At 48.6% G+C, this 18907-nt stretch overlaps 1 protein-coding gene across 1 annotated transcript; it reads left to right on the forward strand.

The window, feature by feature from the left end:
• The first annotated feature begins 610 nt into the window (after positions 1-610).
• LDLRAP1 (low density lipoprotein receptor adaptor protein 1) lies at positions 611-17161 on the forward strand. Its single transcript, XM_052698851.1, has 9 exons — positions 611-755; positions 1481-1623; positions 3198-3310; positions 5975-6089; positions 9018-9090; positions 9487-9570; positions 10877-11007; positions 12886-12920; positions 14258-17161. Exons 1-9 carry the CDS (start codon positions 671-673, stop codon positions 14400-14402), a joined length of 924 nt encoding a protein of 307 aa, XP_052554811.1. The 5' UTR covers positions 611-670; the 3' UTR covers positions 14403-17161.
• Positions 17162-18907: the final 1746 nt, after the last annotated feature.

Raw genomic sequence — 18907 nt, forward strand, 5'->3', positions numbered from 1 at the left:
AAATGTGGAGGTTGGTGGCCCTGCGTGTGGCAGGGGGTTGGAGCTTCATCATCCTTGAGGTTCCTTCCAATCCTGGCCATTCTGTGGACACGAAATGGCATCACTGACCTTTTTTGTGCTGAGGTTCCCCGTTTTGCTGCCTCCTTCGGCACATTTTGCAGTCAGTGCTGAGGTTCCGGTATTCGGCCTCGGCTGCGTTCTTTTCCCTGTGGGGTTACCGCTGTTAGCAGATCCCGTGCAAAACCTTTTGCAGCCAACGTGAATGCGGGATAAAGCATAAAGACGGGCCGCCATCGCCTCACCTCAGAGCCTGCGCTGGCTGCCATCGGAGCGCAGCCACGTCTGCAACCGCTTAGTGCTAAAAGAACAACCCCGGCCTGTATGGCTCTATGGGAAAGGGGGAAAAAAGGGCGAGAATCCATTTGCACTGAACCGCAGCGGCACTGAGCGGCGAAACGCCCGGAGCGACTGCGCTCTCCAAGCGCCTCACGTAGCCTCGCGTCATTACGTCACGTCACGTCGCTTTGCGTCATTACGTCACGTCACGTCGCGTTGCGTCACTCTGCGTAACGTAACGTCACGCCGCCGCGCTGTGCCGCCTCCCCTCCCCCTCAAGCCCCGCCCCCGGACGCGCGGAGTGCAGCGAAAGTTGCCGAAGTGGCGCGGCGGGATGGACGCGCTGCGCTCTGCGGGACGCGCTTTGCTGCGCAGCCCCAGCGTCACCAAACCGCCCTGGGCCGGCGGCCGCCACCAGAGTGAGAGCCGCCCCGCGCCCTCCCTTCGCCTTCCTTTCCTTCCCTTCCCCATCTTCGCTCCCGCACCGCAGCCCGCGGGGTTCGGGCCCGGTTCTGCTCCCGGCTCGTGGGGGGCGGGGGGGAGGGGGATCGGCGCTTTGGGTCCGAGGCGCCGCCCGGCTCGGGCTGTTCTGCGGGCTGTGAGGATCGGCGCTGTAAGGAGCGCCCTGTGGGAAGGCGCCTAGACGAACTTCCTGGCTCTTCCCATCCCTGCTCCTGTTTGTAAGGATTCCGGGCAGGCGGCTGCGCGAGGTGAGGCGGATCGCCCTCCCGAGCTGTGCCGTGCGGCCGCACGCAGGGTCGGGCTGCAGAGCACCTGAGCTGCAGGGATCTGGATTCGCTCACCGCTGCTGCCCGCCGGCCGCGGGGTGCTGCATCACAGCTCGCGTGTGCGTTGTTTGCGGGGCGGCACCTGTCCGTCTTCGCACGCTGCCTGCGGTGCAGCCTGTTCGTGTGCATCCAGCCTGGCGGCTCCTGTCTGCAGCCCTGTGGTTCCCACGCTGCTCTCCTTGGTTCCTCCCCTGCCTGAGTTACCCCTGGCTGCAGGCGGTGCCAGGACAGGTCTGTCACACTCCACCAGCACCTGGTGAAATCCGAGTTGCAGCCAGCCAGCAAAATGCAGCGCCCACCCAGCAAGCTTTTCTTGTATGTTTGGGACCCTAAGGTCCTCTTTCTTGCCTCATTAGAGCTCCCGGAGAACTGGACCGACACCCGAGAGACGCTGCTGGAAGGGGTGCTGTTCAGCCTCAAGTACCTGGGCATGACGTTGGTGGAGCAGCCGAAGGGTGAGGAGCTCTCAGCAGCTGCTGTCAAAAGGATTGTTGCCACTGTGAGTATCTGCAGATGCAGAACTTTGCAGAACAGGCCCACGTCACCTTCTGTCACTTGGGAATGATTTTAAAAGCTGCAAATGTGGAGGCAAAGCGCTCTGTCTGCAGACTTGGGAGCATCAGGGCTGCAAATTGCACCCGCCGAGGTGAGCAGGGCCTCTCCGCAGCATCTGGCACAGCAGGTAGAAATGCAGGGCAGCACTGGGAAGCCTTTCAGGCCAGCTCTGGTCTGTGGGGGGTTGTGCTGCAGAAAGCTGTTTGTGTGTCTGGGTTCTGGTGCTGCTTGATAAGCTTGGCTGACCCTGGATGTGGAAGGAAGCTGTGACCTGGGAACATCAGGCTCTCTTCATGGAAGACAGAGGCAGTGTTGAGTGCTGCCAGCACGTGACCAAGCTCTGGGCCTGTGCCTGGTATGCATTTTTGAGTTTTCTTTCCCAGGATTTGGAGACCGAAGAGGGAGAAGAGAGCAGCACAGTTTACTGCAATTCTCAGACAGTACAGCCACCCATCCTGCTTTAATCTCTGGTGCAAGAGGCACCGATTTGCAGCTGTCCTGTAATAGAGCCTCTCCAGTGCCCCTGCTCACTGGGCTGTCCAAGTAAAAATAATGCTTCTTTAATCCATTATAAAACTGAATGAGTCAGAGACACAATTGTGCTGCTAACTGCCATAAGACACAATAGAGTGCTGAACTGTGCTGGGTAATGACGGATCCTTTCCTGATTTATGCTGAGCTGTAAGGGAGGGGAATGCTCACGTGAAATGGGAGATGCTGGCAGAGCCTTTGTGGCAAAGCCCTTGACATCCGCTCTGAGAGTGAGAATGGAGCCTTTAAATAAATCCCCCGGGGCTGAGCCCATCCCTGGAGGCAGGACTCGCCATCTGGCACCGCTCTGGTGACCTCACATTGGTTCTGGTCTTTGGGCAGCAATGAGTTGGATATTTTTTTTTTTGGAGAGAATCAGCAATAAGCTGTGTGCAGCCTAACTCCTGAAAGCAGAAGAGTAGTAAATAAAAGAAGGTGGCACTTGAGTCATTATTTTTTAAGCTAGCATCCTGTTCTTGGTGCAGAGGATGCCTTGCTGCTTGAACAGGATGTGGCAGTGCATCTCAGAGCTGGCTGCCTGCAATCCCACATTCTGCAGGGCTGCCCTGCTGTCAGCACAGCTCCCACAAGGGCTGGTACCCTCCTGATTCCTTGAGTTTGCACAGTTGCCTCCATGGCTCTGGAGTTGTCCCTAGAGGGAAAACTCCCACAGGTTCCACCAGGCACTCACAGCTTTGCATAGCTTGGTCAGAGCAGCTGTGGTTTTGTGCTAATGATGTCCTTGTGGAGGGGCTGGACTGGTTCCTCCCCACTGTATGGAGTAAACATCCTTGTCTCACTAAGCATAAATTGCTGCAGAAGGGAAGGAAGCATTTTAACAAGTGCCTTATCATACCTGGCTGCAGTGCTACTGGCTGCTAGTAGTATCTCTTGTCTATTTAGAGTGACTGGTCGGTTGTGCTGGTAGAGCTTTGGATATCTCTGCTTAAAGCCTGTAATTTTCCCCTCCCTCTATTCCTTCCAAAGGCAAAAGCAAGTGGAAAGAAACTGCAGAAAGTTACACTGAAAGTCTCGCCCAGAGGGATCGTGCTAAATGACAGTGGAACTAACGAGCTGATTGAGAACGTCTCCATATACAGGTGTGTTGTGGGACACCCTGCCTCCTCTCTGCTTGTGCCCAGAGCGAGGAGCCACTCTGTGCTGGCATCTGAGCTCTGACCTCCACTCAGGCCTGAGCTGACATCTCTGTGGCCATCACATCCTAAAGCAAAGCAACGTGTTGCTGAATTTAAGACAAACAGATGTCTCCTGTGCTAAGCGTGTCCAGCAGTGGGGTAAGGAGAGTTGTGATGATCCCAAATGTTTTGGGTGGCCGTGCTGCTGATTGTACTAAGCATCCCGTGGCCACGTGTGGCATTGTTGAAGAAGTGCTGAAGCAGGTAAGGGCAGGAGGTGGATATGAGGATGGTCAGAGCGTTGCTGAACAGATGAGGATGCAAGCTCTGGGGCTGGCTGCTGCACGCCCTGCTTTTTGCCTCTAATGTTGACATCACTCTGACAAAGAGCAGGGCTTAGGCAGCTGCTGAGACCTAATACCAGTGTGGGAGGGGAGGGTGAGACTGGATTATCCCATATTCAGTCCTGGATTTTGTAAGTATATTTTCAAAGAGTACGTGGTTGGAGTCAGATGCAGGTTTGGAGGAGCGGAGCTAAGTTCAGATCTGTCCATTTCCATCACCTCTATCCATTCTCCTTTCACTCTTCCCACACTCACTTTCTGTCCTTCACGTGCTTTGCCACTTTGCTAAATGTGACAAGGGGAGCTCGAGGCTGGGGCACTCTCTAGCAGGACTATTAACCTACTTGCTTACTAAGCATCAACTACAGTTACCTCCCTCAGAGACGAAACTGCTGCTAAAGAGTGGAGCTGAGTGAAGCAGCCCTGAGCATGATCGCACCAAAACCAGTATTGCTGCATGGTGTAAAACCTCATGTGAGCAGAGCTGTGGGCATCAAATGTTCAGAAGCTGCCTTAAATTCTGCTCAGACACTTTCACAGCCAGCAATAAAGCTGTTCCTCCCCATCAGTGCTTGTTAATGAGCATCCCTTTGATTCAGTTGGCTGAAGTTGATGTGGGGACTGATGTTGCTTCCCAGAGCTGCTGGCAGGAAGGAGTGAAAGCTGGGATCTGTGTACATGGGGGCCGTTCCCTTACACTCCCTTAGTACCTTTTCCAGGGAGATCCTCTATACCTCCACTGTCTTCTGTTTGGCAGTTTTACTTACCAGGGAGCTGCTGGGTCTGAGCACTCCAGGTCGGGTGCTTGGGCAGGCAGCAGGACAAGGTGGCAGCAGCCAGAACTCAGCATGTGTCACTGGGTGTGCTGCTGCAAAAGGCCTTGTGGTTATAATTGGCTCACTCCAGAAATGAGTGTGAGTTCTGTTTTCCCTGAAAATTAATGTCTGTCATATAGAGCTGAACGCTGAGGTTTGCAGGAAAACAGCCAGCTGTCTGTGCAGGTGACCTTTCACAGCTTGTGTCACAGTTATTAAAACAGTGGAGATGTTTCTTTGGGGACAAGTGGGAGAAAGGAGTAAACTTCCAAGTGCCTCTAATCCAGAGCACAGCTCAGCTCTATTCGACACAACGCAGGTTGTTGAGCAGAGATGTTCTCATGTATAGTGAGAAACTAATGCAATGTAAAGAAATACAGAATGTGTCTTTTTAAGTCTCAGAATCTGCTGGGAACTTGAATGTTCCTGACCCTTCCCTGCAAAGCCTTTGGGGCAGTAAAAATATGAGCTGAAAAGGCAACGCTGGGTAATAGGAGAACTTTGGTGAAAGTGTTCTATTTATTTGTTGAGTTTTCTCTCTCCAGTATTACCTGCTAGATCTCCTGCATGCCCAGGGAAGAGGCTTTGCTTGTTGCTAGCACCTGCCTCCTTGCTCTAAATGTCCAGGGCTGCTCCAGCCAGTGCTTACTGCCTTCAGACAAAGTGCTTGGTCCCGCAGCACCTGGTCCAGAAGGTCTCTGGGAGATGGCAGTGGCTGGTGACAAGGGACATGCTGCCCTGCAGAAGGGAGCTGAGCTCTTGGTCACAACAAGATCTCCCTGAACTGCTCAGCCTGTTGCTCTTTCAGAGCCTTGTTGAGTGTTCTGGAATAAGCCCTGCTGGGGGACTGGGAGGGATGCAGCTGTCCCAGGGATGTTCCCACAAGGGATGCTGAGCCTCCGTTGCTCAGGGCTCATCTGCTGTCAGGGCTCTTGGAGCATCCCACGCATCTGCTGCTATAGGTCTCAGAGCCTGCATGTCAGCCTTTCTGACAGCTCCTGCTTCAAGTTTCCTCCCCTGATTCAAGAAAGCACATGGGAACTTCAAGAACAAGTCCTTTTCTCTCTTTGTAAGCTTGTTCTCCAAGGAAGAATTTCCAGAGTCTCTGAAGGCAGAGCATTTGTTAGGGGCAGTCCCAGACTGCTACACCGCAGAGTCTTTACTTGCCTTCTTGAACCTATCCTTTTCTGGCAAGGTGAAATGTTTTCTGTTCTCTCCTACCTCCCTGCAACATGCACAGTTTGTGCTGTGCTGTGGCTGGCTGCAGAGTGGCCAGCAGTCATACTGAGCATCTCTTGCAGTTAAACCAGTGGCATTAACTCCTCTGATGCCTCAAAGCTGAGTAATGCTCCTGTGCTCCCTCTGCCTTCCCTGCTTGGCCGTGCTGCTTGCAGACCTGGTGCAGAGCAGGTTTGTGGAGGGGTTGGTTGATCTGTGCCCCAGACAAGACGTTTCGTTCTGTCTTTCAGGATATCCTACTGCACGGCAGACAAGATCCACGATAAAGTGTTTGCCTACATTGCCCAGAACCAGCTCAATGAGAACCTGGAGTGCCATGCCTTCCTTTGTACCAAACGGAAAATGGTCAGTTCAGAGGAAGAAATGGGGATGTGGCTTTAAGAGGAAGAAGCAGAGGGGCTGCCTCAGTGCTGCGATAACAGCTTTGCGCATAGTTGTAGTGAAAGAGGGTTCTTCCTCATCTGAAGACCATGGCAGGGCACCCGTCTGGCTGCTGCCATGCCCTGATGCAGTGCTACCACCTGTTTGCAGGCAGTTAACGGCTGCCCAGGGACAAGCAGTTGGTCTCCAGAGGGACCCAGCACTGCCATGGGGCAGACGCAGGGAGGATGGAGGCAGAATTTGAGGCTGGAGTCAGCTGGTCTCCTGCAGAAAGGAAAAGCCCTTCTGGCCCCAGGATCTGGGGCTGGGTGAAAGCAATTGACCCAAAATCCTCCTGCCTTGCTGCAGTCCCAGGTTCTGGGATTCTTTTCCCTTCTTAGTGGCTACTTCCCAGAGCTGCTGGAGTCTGGCTGTGCTGTGGAGAGGCAGGTGAGGAAGTCTCCAGGAAGGCTGGTAGCCTGGGGCCTGTCTTGGTGATGGGAGGCATTTAGCCAGTGGCACTAAGCTTACCATGCTATTTTCTTTGGTGTTTGTTTGTTTGTTTGTTTGTTTTCCTCACTGTTTATCAAAACTCCCCATCCATTTCCTGGTAACATCTTTGCAGTCAGTTGTGTCCTTCCTGTAAGAATGCATTAGAATATGCAGTGCACTGCATGCCAGGAATCATGGAATGGCTGGGTTGGATGGGACCTCAAGGATCATCTAGTTCCTATCTCCCTGCAGTGCCAACTGCTAGATGAAGCACCAGATGGGGTTGCCCAGGAAATGAGGGTTTGAAGGAGATACCAGTGTCTGGTTCTTGCTTTGAACCCTCTTCTGGGATTTTTTCCTGCTGATTCAATGCATCTTGAGGAGGGAAGGCTCTCAGTTGGGCAGTGATCCAGCATTTTGCAAGCTAGCAGGGGAGAGAAGTGGGTCACTGGGCACTGTCTCTACATAGTGACAAGGGGAAAGCCCTCAGGGATCTCAAGTAGAGCAAGATCTGGGTCTGGCAATAAGTGGCAGAGGAGGGATAGGTCGGCCCCAGCAATCCTTCCTCTGCAGGGACCTGTTGGGCCTGAGCAAGGAGCCTAGCTCTGCTTCCTTCCTAGCAGGGAAGCAACATCCCAAGAGGCTGCAGGAGCTGTTCCTCTTGGTGCAATCCTGAGTAGCAATCCTTGGGACTTTGTGAGCATCTGTCTCAGGCAAGCCAGTGACACCACTCGTGCCCAGTTTGTTCCTTCTCTAAGGAGGCAGTAATGGAAGCTACAAGTTGTATCTCCCATCTGTGGCATGTGCTCCTGTCCTTGTGTGGTGAAGATAAACCTTGCTCTGCAAATTGAAATTTAACTCTCCAGTTGTAAGGGAATTACCTTGGTGATACATCAGCTGAGTACATCTCCTTCCAAAATGAATTTCTCCTAGATCTTTTCAAGTGAAAACTAGAAATACTTTGTCTTCTTTGTCTATAAAATGCATGAATGTCATGCTGGTAAGGTGCTGTCCTGCTCCTCCTAGACCAGAAACTGTCCCTTCCCCAGGGCAGGGTCCCTGAACATATGCATTGCTAACAGTCAACAGCATATAATTAGTCTGTATTTTTAGTTCATGAGTAATTCTCAACAGTAGCTGGGTCTATTAAACTGGATTCAGATGTGACAGCTTAAATTGTAAACAGCTGTGAGGAGTTTCATACTTAATTACCATATTTACGTTTTTACCATAAAACATTTGCACTTTGATGAAAGATGTAAATAGCTCTGACATTCAGATGAGCTCTCCTGTCTTGCGAGGCTTAAGTGGCACAGATAGGTTTGCTGTGACTCCTCTCTTCCTCCCATCCTGGAGCACGTGGCTTTTGGGAGGAATTTGTTCTTCAGTGCTCCCCCCAAACCACAGGGGGCTGTAGGTTACACTCCAGGATCTGAGTTTAAGTTGTACCTTCATAAACTCGTACAGCATTCCAGCCTTGCTGTGTTACTTGCTATCTCCTTGCACTTTAAGCTGCCAGTGAGATCTGCCTTCTCCTAATGAAACTGGCAATTATGTCACTATTTATATATCTCAAGCAACTTGGGTTATTTAAGGTATGCTTGGTTGCTGTTTTTTTTTTTTTCTTAATGCTGCTCAAGTTCCCATCTGGGGAAGGAATGAAGGGACTGAAGGTGAAGGTATCCTGCTGCAGCCCTGGCTGTGTGTGTGTCCAGCTCAAGGCTGTTCCAAAGCAAACCTGAATTGCTGCTTTAAGCCTGTATGGCCCCAGCTTAGCTTGGGGAAAGGGAAAGACCTCACAGGTCTCCTGCTTCTCAGACTGCTTCCTGTCCAGCAGCGTTTTGCCTTTTGCCTGCTGCTCTCAGAGCGTTCTCATGCATGTGGTCTTGCACAGTGCTGAGGTGGGATGGGTGGACATCCTTCCCTGGCTGTCACGTTCTATGACAGCAGTGTGGTCCGGGCTGTTTGGGTGCTGAGTCCCTTGGCAGTGTTGGTTGCTCTGGTGGGTGATGCTCTGCAGTGGGTGTTGCACAGCCTGGCCCTGCAGCAGGGAGCCATGAGCACAAGCCTGCAGCCGTGCAGCGGTTGTGTTTGTTGAAAGTGTGTTCAGGTGTGGGGTGCATGAAGAGCTGAGTGCCCTGTGGTTGGGAGGGGCGCTTCTCTCCCTCCTTGTCAGCTCGATGCCTCTGACAGCCATTTCCCTGCCTCCTCCATCTTCCTGTTACAGCTAAAGATGTGTCTGCGATGGGCCCCGTGTCCTACATAGAGCCAAGTCGCTGTTTCCATCAATATTTTGTCACCCCTCCACAGCCAGGCAGTGGGAAAGTGCACGGAGCAGAGGACTGGTTGGATCCATGTTAAGGTCAACCTGCAAAGCAAAACCCCATCTACTAACATGCTGCTTAACCACTCTCATTTCAGGCCCAGGCAGTCACCCTCACTGTAGCTCAGGCATTCAAAATAGCATTTGAGTTCTGGCAAGCCTCCAAGGAAGGTGAGTTTTATTCCTTCTTTATTCCACATGAAAATTCAAGGAATGACTTTGAGTTTTTCTAACTCCAAATTTCCAGGCTGCTGTTAAGGTTGGTCAAATCTTTGGAATGATTTAAGACATCATCCAGGTTTCTCTAGACAGCCTTGTAAATCAGACTGAATTTTGGCTGTGCTCCTTTCTTGCAAGTGGGGTTTGGAGAGCTGAGTGCTTCTCTGTGGTACCTCACAGCCCTACCGCTGTCGATATTTTTGCTTTTACCTTCCAGCAGATTATAAAACACACTCAAACCTGGGCTGCTTTGGGCAGAGGAGACCTGGTGGCCAGTCATAGCTCTCCTTATAAAAGGCATGTGGGACAGTGCTCTGCAGGCAGTGATGGGGTCTCCTTCTTTTGCAGAGAAGGAGAAACGAGAAAGATCCATCCTGGAAGGAGAAGGGGTGAGCAGCTCAAACCCAGCTGCCCCTGCTTGCTCTGATGCATGTAAGTCACCAGCAGCAAAGGTTTTCTTCAGCCTTGGGGATGGGAAGCAGCCTAATGTCTGGGGGGTTTTTCCCTGGCTGGGCATTTTCCTAGGAGGGCTTTGATCAGTAAGAAGCAAACACTTTGGTTGTAGCAGAGCTGTTGCCCTGGACTCAGTGTCTGCCTGTCAGATCTTTATATCTTCCCTTTAAATATCTCTTACATCCCTTTATATGCAGCTGTTGTCACCCCAAATCTGTTTACTTCTGCCTGAGGCAAATTGGCTGTAATGTCTTTGCAAACTTTGCATGGATCCTCACATCCTGAGTTTAATTTGGGTTTTGTGTTGGACCTGAAGGACTTGCTCTTCTGTTGGCTGCGTGAAAATAAAATAAATGGTAAAAGCTCTCGTAGTTCAGTGTCTGGCCATGGGTCCTCTGAAAGGCTAGATGGATAGCCAGGGAGAAATGGGACAAAAGGCTAATCTCCCTTCTGTGCTGGCCGTGGAGATAAGAGGATTTGACACAGAGGAAAATAGCATTAAACTGGGCTTAATCCCAGACTGGCGCATCTCATTCTTTCATATGAAGGCCCAGGACTGGAGGAATCTGTCACAAATAGTGGAGATCAGAACAAATGAGGTCCAAGGCTGCAAGTGGTATAGAAATGGGCTCTCTTGTCTGCCTGGCCACATGCTGATGCTTTGCAGCTGGGGCATTTCTGCATCTGCCCGCATCACCGGGTTATGGGGGATGATTGAAGGCTTCTCTGAGAGAACATAGCCTATGGTGTACCAGCAACCATCAGGCTATGAACTGCTCTTCACCCAATGCAGGATTTCCCCTTCGTCCTATGGAACACAGATGCCTCTTTGCAGGATGCTGAATTGAAGCTGTGGGCTGAGCTGAGGATGTCGCCCAGGTTCCCACCCTGTGGTTGCTGTTCCCAGCCCAGCCCTGGGCTATGAAGCTTTGGGGTGGGATGTCTCAGCTTTGCCAGAGTCTGATCCTTACCCGTTTTGAATGTAAGCACAGACCCAGGAGCCTTCCCTGATGGCTGATGGAGGGACAAGCTGGCTGACTCCTCTGCATCACTGCTCAGGGGTCTTGGGTGCCTGATAAGAGCATCTTGAATTGTGTGGGTGGAAACCACAGCCTTAACCAGTGTGAATGCTGCTCCTCCACACTAAAATTCAGGGCTGTGCTGAAAGGAATTCACTGCCTCCCCTGACTTCTCCCCTCAGGGGAAAGCAATTGCTGCAAAAAAGGCTTGGTTTTGTATTAATTTTTTTCTCTCCTGCCTCATTCCTTCTCTTCTGTGTTTGCAGCTGCACCCACAGGGAACTTGCTGGATTTAGAAGATCCTGCCAAATTGCTCCTTACCAGCAGCGAAAACCCCACACATTTAGATAACAGCATGTTTGGGCCCAGCTCCTCTGTAAATAACAACGTGGTGTGGGTAAGTTTGCCCAGGGCACCACAGAATCTGCTGAGCTGGCAGGGAGTGATGCTACCTCAGTCCTTGTGTGCTCCAAGTCCTCTTTTGGTGCTCTCTCTTGGACAAGACCCTCTGGGAGCTCTTGGGCAGCTGAGCTGTTTATTAAGGATCTCAGACTTGCCCAAGCAAGCTGGGGTTTGGTGTCCTACTAGAAATGATCGCTTAGTGTGTGAGTACTTACAGCCCTTTTTAGGATCAGTAAATAAATTAAAGCAATTGAAAGCCACTGTGAAAAAATGCTACTGTCAGGTAATTGAATATTGCTTACTCTTGCATAGTGCTTCTCAATGGTTTGTCACTTAAATGAGAGACTGCCTAACTATCCTATCCAGGAGAAAGATCCACTATGTGGATGCTTTTATTTACTGTTCACTAAAACCAGGTTGTGTTAATGTTTGTTATTACTCTTAGTTCTCCCTTGTTCTTGTTTGTAACTCTGTCTTGCTTTGTGAACATGGATGGCTTCTCTAAAATGTCCAGAGCCATCTGGCCCAGCTGCTTCATGGACCAGTAATAGAAAAGTAAGCATCTAGGTGATGTATCTGGCTGTGCATCCATGGGGGAGTTTCTTGCACACCAAAATGCTACATCACCAACAGGGCAGGAGCTGATCTTGGAACCCCCACCATCCCCAATTTGTGACCTGAGCCCTGCCATGTTTTCTCTCTGGAAACACAGTTAATATTTGGGACAGTTGAATGATAGTGGCCTTTGCATGGCGCCTGTTTTTTGAGTCTGCCAGGTCTGAGCCTGAGGCTTTTCAGGTTAAACCTGAAGATCAGTTCCAAAGCCTGCAGGCTTATCAGCAGTCTCTGATCCTCCCTTCTGGTAGAGTTCACGTATTTTACTTGTTACATCATCTGCCAGTGCATCATACAATTTTGGTCATAGTCAAGCCTGTCCGTAGCAAAGCCCTCTCAGAGGGCTATCTTCCTGCACAGGAAACCTTTCTCCCCTCATCAATTCAAATGCTTTCCCTGGGAACCCTTCAAAGAGCAGATCAGAGAAAAAGGGATCACACAGTTGCTTTCAAACAACACAGGTCCAGCCCTTTGCTGGCACACTGTTGCTTTCCAAATTCTTGATCCAGAAAAGCCCTAGGGAGTGCCCAAAACATCTTGCTGAGCTCTGTCCAGGTTCATCCTCCTGGCAAAAACCTACAGCCTGTGCCAGTTGCACTGCAGGAGCTGAGAGCCGTGGCTCCCTTTGCTCAGTGCTAGGTTGCTGCCTATCAGCTTTGCCCAAAATGTTTTTCTGCATAAAGAGCAGACGAATGCTTTCAGCCAAAACAATATCTTCTGCTTTGCATTGAAAGCAGAGCGGGCTGGGGTTGGTGGAGGACTCAGCATGCAGATGCTTTGGAACCAGCTCTTAACTTGGAGCACGGTGGCAGTTTCCAAGGAAGGAGCTGGGGGGCACTGGCTTCTTGAGAGGGGTCTGGCTGACCCAGATGGGAATCTGTTTCATCTTACAGGCCAGATCCAGCATCTACAGGCAGTGAGGTAGAATAAGTCTGGTCTGGAGACAGTAGGAAAGGTCCAATCCCCTCCTCTGTCCCACAGCTGCAAGGGGAGTGCAGCATCCCCAGCCTGTCCTGAGACCTGCTCCGAGCAAGCCTGGGCCACCCAGAATTGCATCTTTTATGCCATGGTTTGTGTGGAGAGTGAGATAAAGCCTGCTTAAGGAGGCAAATTGCTGATAGGAGTGTCGCTTTGGGTGCTCAGAGGTCCATATATACGTTTTTGTCTGCTGTGCTGAAGTGTGGAGCCAGATCTCTAAATACACTTTTGTGCATTCCCTTAGCAACTACTTCTCTCTCTTTTTATCTCTTTGAAAAAGGAAATGGATGATGATCTCGACGAGGCATTTTCAAGGTAATTCTAATAACACCCTTTACAAGTTCACACCACTGGGGACTAGCCCAGGGGGGGCTGTGTTTTTTAATAATGCTTCTAATCTAATCAGCTGTCATGATCTGACCTAGGCAGCAGCCCCATCAGTACCTCAGCTCTTAATTGAAAGATAGGCTTCGCAGCTGGCTGATAAGCCATACATTTTGACAACCTTTTAAGGATGGAGAGAGGCTGTGTATGATAGGAAATCTGATTCCCTGAGCAGCCAGCATGTCCACCCTTGTTTTTTCAGGGATGTTTGAAGCAGCTTGTTTCAAGCCTTTGTGATAGGTGTGGCAGTGCTGGTCCCAACTGCTGGTATGGGGATCTTTACTCTCCTCCCTCTGTGAGGTTTGGCCAAATCCTGGTACCTTGGTCTTATCTTTCCCCAAAGCAACAGCAAAATGCTGTAGGCAACGTGCTCCCTCCCTGACAAACTCCCTGACAGTTTGTTGCACTGGGTGCCTATTGCAGCTTGATCACATCAAGGCAACTCTAATGCACCAGTTTTGAATTGATGTACCTGAGCACACTCAGAGATTATGGCTAGAATGTCATGTGGCTTAGTTCACTTTCTAGTCCAAATTAAGATCTGCCCTTGAGGTGCACACTGAGCAATCCAGCAATGTTTTCTTTCAGGTGAGTTATCCTGTATCCATGCCCTCATGCAAGCAGGCTTGTAGAGGGTGACAGGCACATGGCCAAGTGAAAAAACGACTTGCTTAGCCCTAAGGGAATGGAGCTTTCTGTCATGTTCAAGTTTTGGGAATGATTTACAACTTCCATTTCCATGGCAACCCCATCCCAAGACCTGTAAAGGGACTGCTTGATGTTGATGTAATGTCATCAATTTTTCTCAGCTCAGTTCCTTGCTCTGCTTAACTAAAGTGTTGGTTGCAGTCTTTTGTTTTGCATTGCTGGGCGTGGAGCTGTCACATTACCCTTGGCCTTTGGGTAAGGCAGTATTTGAACTGAGTCACTGAGGCTGCTCCTTTGGTCAACGGAGATAAGATCCCAGTTAATGATGCAGCCTCCAGGAAGAGCTCAGAGGAGGAAGAAGGCTCTGTTGTGTCACACTGTGAATGTATGGGATGTCCAGACTGCAAATTCCCTGGATTTTGGGTGATGTTAGGATAAAAAAGCAGAAAAACTGCAACAACAAACCTGAGAGTGCTGCAAATGCTGTCATCTCTCCCCTCGTTGAATTACTTCTTTCAGTTGGAGGACTTTGAAGTTTGGCTTTGGCATTACGGTTGCATCATCTGAGCTGTGACCTGCATGCATTTGTGTTCTTACTTTTTCTTTTTCTCCCCTCCTAGACTGGCTCAGTCAAGAACAAACCCTTACGTTCTCGACACAGGACTGACGGCTCAAGACATCCAGAGTGCAGAAATGCTCTCATCTGTAGATTGGAATAAAATAGATTCAAGTACAGGCGAGAAAGATGACCTGTTCATGTTTTGAAGTCAAATCCATCTGACAGCTGACAATGGAATAACCACTACAAGTCTGTGGACTGACTAAATCGTGCTCTTCCAGGTGCTGTATACAAGGGATTCTTCTGAGGGGTCTTCACCAAGTCAGATGAAGTTACAGCACAGCTTAGACCAAAGTTTTAGAAATCTAACGTGGATTGTTTTTTTACCTTGCTTTTATCTAAACCATGAGATGCTCCTGAAGATATTTATTCCTAGCTGTTACAGTTTACATATATTACTGAAAGGTGTGTAGAGCATCTGCAGTATCAGGTGGCAATATGCCATCAGTAGTGCCTGTTCCTCCCTGACAAATACTATGCAACACCAAAGTTCCTGTGTATACACATTTCTAGACAAAGGTCCGCAGATGGAAATGCAGTTGAAAGCACAACTGTTAGTAAACCACTGATTCTTGAACAACACGACACCTGCCCAGCTGAGGGGAGGAGAGTTGCAGCAGCTGCTAGCAGTGCTGAAAGAGGTAGCAGAGATCTTGCTTTTGTTATGAATGTCATCCTCTCAGTTGTCAATCACCCAGACGTGTTCTGGCTTTTTCTTTGCCAGCTTCTTAGGTGAATTGACACTTCTTATCCAAAGACTGTTTAAGTTTTGCACTTTAAGACTTGAGCTGAAAGTAATGGTCCAAAATAGCAAAGTAGGCAGTGCCTGTAACTTCTCTTCAGAAGCCCTTTACCTCCCCACCCCCCAAAAAGAAACCAACAGTGCTGCAGCTGTTTCAAAACTGATTGCTCACACGTATTGTTTCTGTTATGACTTGAAATACTAAGGCTCAGTTGCATGGTTGGTTTAAAAGCAAAAAACAGCAGGCAGTAATAATCTGTTTTCCGAAAGTGCGTTGGAAGTTGCAGGTTGTGTAGCACAATAGATTTGTGTTCTTAGCTCTGCTAAGTGGATTGGGCTGTGCATGCCTTTTTACAGTCTCAGGAACGTTTGGCAGTTGCCTGCTCAATAGACTCAAAGGGAATTGGATTAGGAAGACCAATACCTGTATGTTTAATGAGCAGAAGGTGCCCCTGTCAGTGCTGCTCCAGTCCTTTTCCCCTGACAGCTGCATCTCCCGTGAGGCTGGGAAGCTGTCTTCATCTGCTCCTGGCATTCAAACAAAGTAATGGAGGTATAAAGCTTATGCCAATTAAAAGATTAAGTTTAATGATCCTAAATAGTCGTACTGACAGTTTGCAGTGTTTGTGGCCTTCTGTGAAGTATATTTAGCTGTTTTATAGATTTGTAACTCGGAACTTTGTTTTGAAACACTAATTCATTCCCCAGACAGCTCTTTGTAACTCCTAAGGCTGCTTGCAAACAAACAAACAAAAATCTTGGTCAGCTCTAAGAACTTCTTAGGAAACAGCTAAGTGACACTAACTTAGGTTTGATTATTTGCCACTTACCATGATAAGGTATTGATGACTTGTGAAGCCAACTCATCCCGTCTGTTCATGATTTTGCAGGATAAACAGGGAACACGTTCTGTGTTCAGAGCAGTCCTCAAATGCTGCGCCCGTATTGATGCCATGTGCAGCATTAGGCTCTTGTGCTTGAAGTTTGCAGAGGGGCCTGGGCCCATTGCAGGAGCAGTGCTAAAAGAACAGAAGTGGGGGCAGGAAACACCTTGTGCTGAGTTCTGGGAGCACTCATCTCCCTAAGAAATCGTATTGCAGGAATGGACTGTGAGGCTTTCTCTGTACAATGATGTTCTTTTCTTTTCTAGAGGTTTGAGGAGCATATGCTGATATACACAATGCTATATATGTATGTAGATATTTTTTAAGAAAAAAAAAGAATGTATGGAGAAAAATAAAAGTTCTACTTTTTTTCTTTTTTTTTTTTTTTTTTTTTTTTTTTTAGTGTTTGTGCTGGTTTGACTTTTTACCACAGCTTTTTTCATGTGTAGAAAACTTTGTATTCCTGTCTGGTTGGGTTTTCTTTCTCGCTGGGTGCACAGCAGTAAGGAACTGGAAACAAGTGGACAGGAGGAGGTTGTTTGCAGGGCCATCTGTGCAGAGAAACGATGTCAGTGGTTCCACATAAAGCAGCATGTTTTGCTGCTGGATGAGGCTGCTCTTCCCCTTTGAAATGAGCTCTGGGTGATCCCGTCCACTTGGGGCTCTCAGCCACTCTGCAAGCTGCACATCTCCCACTCTGTGCTTCTGGGGTTGTTTCTCTTTCCAGCCATTGCTGTCAGGAGTTTCATCCCCAGCAAAAACTCCAGTCTCAAGCAGTGTGAAAGGAAAGCATCCCAGGATGAAGTTTTATCACTGCCTGCAAGCACAGAAATGCCCTCTCCCTGCAAATCACAGGGGCAGCTTCTGGCGTGGCTGTTAATAATCCTATTGCTGGTCATGCCACTCCAGGCCCTTTTTGGTTTTTTATGCAGGCATGCTTTGCAGGAGCCATTTGACTTGCACCATTGTCTTTCCATATTCCTAACAGCCTCACCAGCCCCCCAACTTGCTTCTTCTCAGGTCTTGCCTCAAACAAAACCCTCTTTCTGTTTAACAGCGTGAATTTTAATGTGACATTTCAGCAGCAGGCCTGTCACTCGGCTGCTGCCTGCACTGCATGCTCATAGTGTGAGCCCCAGTCAGAGCAGTGCACGAAAAGAAGTGTAAAAGCATTAAACCTCAGATGTGGCAAATTTATCACTTCTGTGTACTGTCACAGCACGAGCATAAAACTTGACAGTAAAAAATAAAACAATTTTGTCGCTGGCGTTTTTTATTACTTTTAGTATGCTGCTTTTTTTTGGTTGTTGTTAGTGGAAATTTAAATTATAATGGTATGCTTCACTTAAAAAAAAATATAAAAAAGTATCCATAGCAACAGGAACATCTAAATTATTGTAGGCTGATCACTTCTCTACTTGAGTCACATCACATGCCTTTCAAAGACAGTCCCAGAGGTGCAGGGTTTTAATTGATTTTCTTTTTTTTGTGGATTATTTGTTCAAATAAACAACTGTATGCACAGCACTTTCCCCATCGATATTCTCCTTACAGAAAGATCTAAACCTAATAATTGCCAGCATGCTTCATTACACAGAGAGTTGGGAATTCAGGCTTGCTCTTACAATCCTCACTTCGTGTGAGCTTTCTTTCAGCTGAGTTGGAGCCTTCTGGTTAAATCATGTAAAGCTGGAGAATTTGCTTCAAGTTCAGCTGATGTTAATTCTGCCTGAAAGTGTTCAGGGAAACTACAAGGGGAGGGGAAGGGCTCCTTAGTTTGCTCTGCTAGCAATCTGCCTGTTAGATTGCAACTGGAGTCGACCTCATCTGTGTTCTCTTCTTGTAGAATTCTTATTTGCTGTCCCTGCAAAGTCACTCCACCAGAGCTGAGGTTTGAAAGCCCAGTGGTGTGAAACTGCGCCCAGTCATTTTCTGGACACTGTCCCTTCATCTGAGTCTCCGTGATCACTTCTGACCCGAAGCAGCTCTACCTTTCCAAAGATCCCTACATCTTATTTGGGAGAAAAGCCCCACCAGTACACACTGATGGCCTTCCTCTAAGCTCATGTGTTGTTATCATTTAAGTTGTGGTAGTAAACTGTGTTTACATGCCCAGAAATCTCAGGCAAAGAATCAAGACTTAATAAGTGTTCACGTGCACAACAAGACGATCTTAACCAAAGCTTTGTACGTGCTGACATTTCTCGTGTTCAGCAATTTGCTTTTTATGTCTTTCGTTTCCCATTGTCGTGCAGCATGTTGCTGGGTCATAATTTCCTGCATCTTTCCCCAGGGGAGGCTGCAAATTCAAGGATGATATATTTGCAGAGCAGAACATGCAAATTACTGTTGAATTAGGCAATCTTTCGACACATGGAATGTTACTTATCATTTAGCCTCTGCAGAAGAACAGCTGATGTGCCAACGAGTGGATCACCAAAAGAAACAAGAGAACGTGTTGGGGTTCTTTTTCTGTTTTGATTTACCTGTAAGGAAGTGTCATGTAAGCATGAAAAGGAGCAGGCTCGGAGGAGACAGCTTTCAGGTTCTGAAGATGGTTATCATCAAGGTGATGCCAAGCAAATGCTGTTACAGGAACTTGGTGTAGTGTCTGTTAGTGACTTCCAGATCAAATTGGCTTTGTATGCAAGTTTCAAAAAGAAAGAAAAGGCGAGGAGGGTGGTTAAAGCAGGCAGAATGATGCAAAAAATATGTCAGACCTGCAGATCTGGCTCATGTTTTAAAATCACATTCTTTCCTTTATGTCTGCTATGAAATCACAGGACTCTTCAATGGTCTTAAACAGAAAGCTGTAATTTTGTGATTGATGCACGAGCCAGAAGATAATCCACTTCACTCTCACGTAGATTTATTACAGCCCTGGGTCCAGCAGGAGTCAGAAATATTCATTTCATGTTGAGGATACAAAGTCATACCGAAATTCTGAGCGCTGACCTTTGCCAGCAGACCGCAAGTTAAGCCATCAGTTCTCTGGTCTCAGCTCTCAGCTGTGCGGCGTTAGGTG

The sequence above is a fragment of the Tympanuchus pallidicinctus genome, unplaced genomic scaffold (assembly GCF_026119805.1).
Source record: "Tympanuchus pallidicinctus isolate F22 unplaced genomic scaffold, pur_lepc_1.0 scaffold33, whole genome shotgun sequence".
NCBI classification, from domain to species: Eukaryota; Metazoa; Chordata; class Aves; order Galliformes; family Phasianidae; genus Tympanuchus; species Tympanuchus pallidicinctus.

Excerpts from the sequence above, each read along its gene's own strand:
- LDLRAP1 (XM_052698851.1), top strand. The coding sequence starts at position 671 with ATGGACGCGCTGCGCTCTGCGGGACGCGCTTTGCTGCGCAGCCCCAGC. Across the intron at positions 9,571-10,876 it reads CCCTGCTTGCTCTGATGCAT|CTGCACCCACAGGGAACTTG; the intron begins GTAAGTCACCAG and ends CTGTGTTTGCAG. Across the intron at positions 11,008-12,885 it reads TAAATAACAACGTGGTGTGG|GAAATGGATGATGATCTCGA; the intron begins GTAAGTTTGCCC and ends TCTTTGAAAAAG.